At 55.0% G+C, this 7,123-nt stretch overlaps 2 protein-coding genes across 2 annotated transcripts in view; one reads left to right on the top strand and one right to left on the bottom strand.

The window, feature by feature from the left end:
- The window catches only part of HGH1 (HGH1 homolog), a 3,886-nt gene extending 3,423 nt beyond the window's left edge, over positions 1–463 (top strand). The window contains exon 6 of the mRNA XM_020883964.2: positions 1–463. This exon is cut by the window's left edge and continues 843 nt beyond it. The gene's annotated coding sequence lies outside the window, so the exon portion shown is untranslated.
- A 68-nt stretch (positions 464–531) lies between these two features.
- LOC110131374 (testis-specific serine/threonine-protein kinase 5-like) lies at positions 532–3,398 on the bottom strand. Its single transcript, XM_020883937.2, has 8 exons — positions 3,118–3,398; positions 2,640–2,747; positions 2,275–2,477; positions 2,135–2,190; positions 1,714–1,846; positions 1,504–1,619; positions 958–1,092; positions 532–878 (listed from the first exon to the last, which is right to left on the bottom strand). The coding sequence occupies exons 1-8, from the start codon at positions 3,319–3,321 to the stop codon at positions 583–585; spliced, it is 1,251 nt and encodes a 416-aa protein (XP_020739596.2). The 5' UTR covers positions 3,322–3,398; the 3' UTR covers positions 532–582.
- Between the last annotated feature and the right edge of the window lie 3,725 nt (positions 3,399–7,123).

Raw genomic sequence — 7,123 nt, 5'->3', positions numbered from 1 at the left:
AGTTCCCCTGAGCCTCAGCCCCCCAGATCCCATGCCCACCAAGCTAATAAGCCTTGCCCTTGGCCCAAGTCTTCCCCTGGACCACGCTCTGCCCCTTTGGAGCCCCTTGGCTCCATGTGGTTCCTTCAAGTCCCATGTGGTACCTTCAAGTCCACGGCCCAAAGCCCAGCAGGCTGTCCCTCACCCCACTGTATTTCCTTCCCAGGCCTCCCACCAAACCTAGTGCCATCTTCTGCCCCAGATCCCTGTTTCCCCGCCCTTCCAGGCTTCTCTCCACAGAGCACCCCCACCACCCCCAACCCCTGCCCAGTGTCCTCAGTCCTGGTACTACCTCCAGAGCTGGGGCCAGCTCTACTGGAGCTCAGATCAAAGCCAAGTTCTTCATGGGTATCGGGTGTATTCCTCTTGTGTGGTCCCCTCTTCATTCTTCCTCCCCCCAATTAAATTAAAGCTCTAGCCTGAAGGTATGTGGACTGTTTTCCGGATGCCCCAGCATCCCTCTTCCTGCATTGAGAAGTCCACACCCTTGGCTCTAGAGAATAAATGCTTTATCTGGCCTCTCCCCTGCCCTCCTGCCCGCCCTCAGCTAACCAGGTAGTGCCCAGGCATGCTCCGGATGAAGGATAACAACGGTGTATGCCTGGAGCGACCCACCTCGTGACCGGCCATCTCCATGCTCCAGAGCTCAAACCTAGCAGAGTCTGCACCTTGTCTCAGGCAAACCCCTAGGGGCTCAGGCGCCAGACCAGAGACACTCTCATGAGAGGTGCCCTGTAGCTGGGGTCGCCACAGTTGCAGGAGCGACCTTGGGGGATCGGAGTTCGTGTTGGTCTCCACATTGTCCGGGGACGTTCGGAGCTGGGGCTTCTCTGGTTTTTCTGCAACAGATCACAGTGGGAGGGTCAGGAGGGGCACTGAGGAGTCTCCCACCTACCCACCCAGGTAGGCCTGCCACACCTGGTATAGTGCTGGGCGTGATGCAGAAAAGCGCATGTGCAGCGGGCAGCATCCAGTGGTGGGTGGCCACCTGCTGCAGGCCCAGGCGAGCTCGCGGGCGCAGCTGGAGCAAGCCTCGGATCAGGTCCTGGCACTCTGCGGGTGAGGACTCAAGGCTGCAGCCTCACGTGGGAGTGGCCCCCTCTCACCACCTCTCATGCCCCAAGCCCACGGCCCTCACAGCCAACGATACTGGCCACTTGGTGGGGTTGCCCCATGGAGTCTTCCCAAACGGCTAGAGGGTGTCTGTGTTTCGCATGTGGGTGGACAGGCAGAGAGGTGAGGCAGCCTGACCTAGGGCTAGTGCAGGGTTCAAGCTTAATGGGGCCACCAACCCCAGTTCCCCTGTCACCACAGTCCATCTCCCAGTCTGGGCTGGGGAAGAGGCCAGGTCAGCATCACCCATGCCACGGCGCGTGTGGCCCTTCTCTGGACCTAGGTCTCTCTTGCTGCCCCCTCTCCAGGCATGGCTAGGACTTGGGAGGGACACGTGGTGGAGGTGCTCACCTGGGGACAGGCCTGGCCGGAAGGCAGGGCCACAGCGCATCAGGTAGAGCATTCGGTGGGGCTGGCGCTCCTTGAAGGGCAGTTTCCCAGTCACCATGGCATAGAGGATGACACCTCTGAGGGGCATGGGCTTCTTAGGGTCCGCCCCTCCTCCCCTGCCCCCGCCCCTTCACCCCCCCAGGGTCCTTGAGCCCCTGGGGTGGTGCTCACAGGCTCCACAGGTCAGCCTGCTCCCCGTTGTACTTCTTGCTCATGAGGATCTCTGGGGCTGTGTAGGCCATAGAGCCGCAGAAGGTGCTCAGCAATGTGTTCTTGAACCTGGACTGATGGGCAAAGCCAAAATCTGCAAGGGACATGCAGGGAGGGTGGGCAGGTTGTTAGAGAGGGCTCCTGAGGGGGCTGTGGGTGACTGCAAGTATGGCTGTGGGCAACTGTTGGGTGCAGGCCTCATCGGAGGCTTGAAGGACAAGGCAGACTGGGGTCAGAAGTCTGGAGCAAACCAGTGTAGAGGCTGGAGCCCTGGGCTTGAGCCCCAGCAAGACTGGGGTATGGGCAACCCAGGGAAGTTGAAGAAGGTGATCAGAGCTGGCCCAGGCTGGGAGCCTGGTTGGGGGCTGGGCCGCCTGCTCACCACTCAGCTTTAGGCAGCCTCTGTCATCTAGCAGGATGTTCTCACACTTCAAGTCCCTGCATGGGGAAGGGGAGGCGGGGCTGGACCTGGGCTCAGGCAGGTCTCCACGTGCTGGGCAGCGGGCTGGGTGACACCCTCACCGGTGCACGATGCCTGAGTTGTGGCAGTGCGCCACGGCACTGACCAGCTGCCACAACAGCCTGCGGGCCTCCTCCTCCTCCAGTCCCGGGCAGCAGCGGTGAGCGGACACGGCGTTGATGTGCTCCAGCAGGTCGCCACGGGCCGCCAGCTCCAGCACCAAGTAGGTGCGCCGGCTGTTCTCGAAGGTCTCATACAGCTGCACCTGCCGGGCCCCGCCCCCCTGCCGTCACCCCCAACCAGGACCCCCGGGTGCACGGGGCTGGGGTCTTGGGATGGGGCCGGCTCGAGCATAAGGGTCCCAGGAGGGGAAGGGGCAGGCCTGGGGTAGGTAGGAAAGGCCAGGCTGCCTGGGGTCTCTGCCCACCACGTTCAGGTGCTTGTAGGTAGCATTGAGTGATGAAATCTCACGGGGCAGGAACTTGCGGGAGAACTCCACAGGGGCCTCTGCGGTGGAGACGATCTTGATAGCCACCTGCAGGTGTGGAGGGTGGCCACTGTGCAAAAGCCACAACCCCCCTGGGGACAGGATGTGGTAGAACAGGCCCCATGGCCTTTGTGCATATGGCTGAAGTTGACTAGGGCAAGGTTCGATGAGCAGCAGCCTTGCGAGACACCGCTGACCTTCCCCTTCATCCTGTCCTGTCACTTATGTGTTCAAGGGGTCCAGGAACTGGGAGGGATCAGACTGCCAGAGAGTGGGCCTTCTGGAAGATGTGGGACTAGGAGGAAGCCAGAGCACCTGGGAGGTGTCTGGGTGGAGTTAGGACAGGGGTCACTGGGGCTGGGCTGGAGGGTGGACCATGGAGCCCCCACCCCGTGAGGAGTAGGCGAACCTGCCTCACCATGGAGTGGCGCTTGCCCCGCAGGTCAGAGGCCAGCTTGGAGTTGTGCTGCATGCGCTCCTGCGTGGCGTAGGCCAGGTAGACTTTGGAGAAGGCCCCAGAGCCAATCTTCTTGAAGGACAGCAGGTAGCCCTTGTCCCTGCATTCATGCACCTGCTTCAGAAAGGCTCTCTGGTCCAGCTTCTGCCTGCCAGCAGCCTTCATAAAAATCAGGGCTCTGTGGGAGAGCTGGGGCTACCCAGCACCCCGCAGGGCTGTGGGGAGGGGCTCTGGGAGGTTCAGCTGAGTTGTGTTAGAGGGTTGGGGTGAAGGGTTGTAGACGGATGGAGCAATGTGCTGTGGAGCGATGGGGTGATGGACTGCAGGAGGCCAGCTGAGGCCTGCAGGCCCTCAAGGCTGCAGCCAAGTTTCTGAAGCCTCTCTGGGACAGGAGCAGAAATGGGAAGGGAGGCTAACACAGCCACACACCCATGGACTGGCACGGGGTTGGACAGGCTCTGGGAAAGCAGGGGCAGATTCTAGAATGGAAGGTTCTAGAGCTGTGCCTGCATTGTGCCCTCAAAGGGGTGTCATCCTATTCCCCAGACATTGCTTGCCTGAGAACATCTTGCTGGAACCAGCCCTGCCCTGTGTGAGGCCCACTCCATGGGGTGAGAACCCCAAGGCCCACAAACAGCCTTTTTTTGGTTTTGGCTTTGCTGCACGGCATGGGGGATCCTAGTTCTCCAACCAGGAACTGAACTCAGACCCAGCAGTGAAAGCACAAGTCCTAACCACTGGACTGCCAGGGAATTCCTGAAGTCACCCAACCTTCCTCTGCTGAGGCCTGCTGCGGGAGGCCATTCCCCCAGAGCGCTCTACACACTTGATGACATATCCCCAAGCAAATGAAAAGCCCTGGGCCACCTCAAAGAGGTGAGCCAGCATGCCTCTCCCTTCTCCTGGCCCCTGCAGTGCTCTGTGAGCGCTTTACTTGGGGAGGAGCTGTGTTGCCTGCTGCCTGTGGGCACTGTTCAAAGCTGCAACCACCACCTCCCACAATCCTGCTTCTGTGCACACCAAAGTGCCTGTCCTGTGGTAGGCAGTCCACACCCAGGATTTCAAATGTGAACATCATCGAGTGACGCCCCCTTTACAGACAAAACAAGTAAGGGCCAAGTTCATGGTCTCTCTTCTGTGGGTTGGACAGCATAGTGTCTGTGGACCAGTACTTCCTCTGCAGGGAATGCCTTGGAAAGCCTGGAAGTGAACTGTGGAGACATTTTCTCCTCCTTGTTGGACTGTGGGCCGCTTGAGGACAAGGCTTGTGTCTGATATACCCTGGCTCACCCACAGCCCTTGTCTGGCAAATTGCCTAGAGGATAGAAAATATGGACAGATCAGCTGGTTTGTTGCTCCATGGGGGTTAGGAAGAGAGAAACTGGGTGTTTCAAGGGGAGAGAATTTAACTCGTGATGGTTACGAAGGTGTTACATGGGCTGGAGATGCGGGGAGCCTACACCACCTCCCTGGCTCCCCCTCATTGAAGAACACAACTGGAAGCCAGTGACTGTTGCTCAGATAGGTGACAGGCAGGGTCCCGAGTGCTCCCCGGCTCTGCTCAGCCTCTTTCTCTGCACCCAGGGTCATCCATCTATCTCAGAGCATTGCTGAGCACCCCCCTGTGCTGGACTTGCTGCCAAGCCCTTGGGAGCCAGTCACAGGCACGGGCCTTTCTCACAGAGCTTACTGTTACAGAAGAGAGACTGCCCTTAATACTCTTTTTTTGAGGGGGAGGGGCCTCGCAGCATGCAGGGTGTTAGTTCCCCAACCAGGGATAGAATTTACGCCCCCTGCAGTGGAAACAGTCTTAATCACTGGATGCCCACCCAGGGAAGTCCCTGGCCTTAATAATTTAACAAAAGTTGAATGATGCTGTGATCTGTGCCAGGGCAGCGTGTGTGTATGCTTGGGAGTGAAAAAGTTCAGCTGAGCTTGGGGAGGTCAGGACCAGTGGGGTGTCCTGGACCCTGGCCATGGGGGACATCGACCGGAGAGTGAGCCATCCAGGTATGAGCCTCCCTCTGGCAACTTCCATGGGCTCTGAATAACCGCCCCCCTTCCTGCCTATGCAGTACCTGAGGGGTGGTAGCTGTTTCTTGCGGGCCAGTCCCCATCTGCGGAGCAGCACGCTGTACCAGCCGTCTACAAGAGTTCTGTCCCGCTCTCTGCATTCTATCCTTAAGACAGAAGCAGGCTGCAGCCCTTCTCTCTGTGAAAAAAGAATCCCCACATCCCTGCTGTACTGTCCAGTGACCAACCTGCCTGCACGTTTAAACTGAGGCCACTTTGCCTCCTCACACCCCTGCCCACAGATCCCTGCGGACCCAGTGAGATGCAGACAAGTTGTTTATGCTGTGGATGTACTGTTGCTGACTGGCCCTTTCTTCTCCAATCACTCTTCCTTTCCTGAGCTTCTGGAACACCACTTGCTCCTTTCATTTTGGTCTGTGGGCACACCCAGGTGATTTCAGCTTCCTGGACTCTGGGGGGGCCCGTGTGTCTGTCCAGAACCTGGGCTCCTCTCCCAGCTTCTCTCTTTCTCAGCCCCCAGCTGCAGTTCTTCACAGCACTTTGTGCAACTTATGAATCATTGACTTGCTTGTTCTCTGTCTCCCTCTCCAGATCCCAAGGTCCCAAATGCATATACTTGCTTTTTTTTATTTCAATCTTTTATTAAAGACCAATAAAGGATTTTTTATTTTTTTAAGTGTTTTATATTTTATTGAAGTATAGTTGATTTACAATGTTGTATTAGTTTCTGGTGTATAGCACTGTGATTCAGTTATACATATATATTTATATTCTTTTCCATTACAGTTTATTAAAGGATATTGAATATAGTTTCCTCTGCTATACAGTAGGATCTTGCTGCTTATCCACTCTATATGCAATAGTTTGCATCTGTTAATCCTAAACGCCCACTCAACCCCTCCCCTTTGGCAGCCTCATGTCTGTTCTCTATGTCTGTGAGTTTGTTTCTGTTTCATAGATAAGTTCATTTGTGTCATATTTTAGATTCCACATATAAGTGATATCATATGGTATTTATGACTTACTTTCTGACTATCTTTCTGACTTATTTCACTTAGTATAGTAATCTCTAGGTCCATCCATGTTACTGCAAATTATGTTATTTCATTCTTTTTTATGGCTGAGTAGTATTTCATTGTACATATGTACCACATCTTTATCCATTCATCTGTCAATGGACATTTAGGCTGTTTCCATGTCTTGGCTATTGTAAATAGTCCTGGGGTACATGTATCTTTTCAAATTATACTTTTCTCCAGATATATGCCTTAGAATGGGACTGCTGGATCATACAACTCTATTTTTAGTTTTTTGAGGAACCCCTTACTGTTTTCCATACTGGCTGCACCAATTTGCATTCCCACTAACAGTGGAGGAGAGTTCCCTTTTCTCCACACCCTCTCCAGCATTTGTTATTTGTAGACTTTTTAAAAAATTTATTCATTTTGCTGACTTGGGTCTTGGTTGCAGCATGTGGGATCTTCACTGTGGGCTCTGTAACTCTGCAGCATGTGGGATCTTAGTTTCCCAACCAGGGACTGAACCCATGTTTCTTGCGTTGCAAGGCAGATCTTTAACCACCTGACCACCAGGGAAGTCCCTAGAGTGTTTAGTGATGGCTATCCTGAGTGGTGTGGTACCTTATTAAAGTTTCGATCTGCATTTCTTGGGCTTCCCTGGTAGCTCAGATGGTAAAGCATCTGCCCGCAGTGCGGGAGACCCAGGTTGGATTCCTGGGTTGGGAAGATCCCCTGGAGAACCCCTGGAGAAGGAAATGGCAATCCACTCCAGTACTCTTGCCTGGAAAATTCCATGGACTGAGGAGCCTGGTAGGCTACAGTCCATGGGTTGCAAAGAGTCAGACACAACTGAGCAACTTCACTTTCACTTTTCTTTCAATAATTAGTGATGTTGAGCATCTTTTCATGTGCCT

This window comes from Odocoileus virginianus, unplaced genomic scaffold, assembly GCF_023699985.2.
Source record: "Odocoileus virginianus isolate 20LAN1187 ecotype Illinois unplaced genomic scaffold, Ovbor_1.2 Unplaced_Contig_23, whole genome shotgun sequence".
Lineage (NCBI taxonomy): Eukaryota > Metazoa > Chordata > Mammalia > Artiodactyla > Cervidae > Odocoileus > Odocoileus virginianus.
Note: the sequence above shows the minus strand (reverse complement) of the source record. Positions and strands in the feature narration are given on the sequence as shown.

Coding starts and splice junctions, on each gene's coding strand:
- LOC110131374 (XM_020883937.2), bottom strand. CDS start 3,321: ATGAAGGCTGCTGGCAGGCAGAAGCTGGACCAGAGAGCCTTTCTGAAG. Junction 1,847..2,134: donor AGGCTGCCTAAAGCTGAGTG/GTGAGCAGGCGG, acceptor TGTCCCTTGCAG/ATTTTGGCTTTGCCCATCAG. Junction 1,093..1,503: donor CCGGCCAGGCCTGTCCCCAG/GTGAGCACCTCC, acceptor CCTCACCCGCAG/AGTGCCAGGACCTGATCCGA.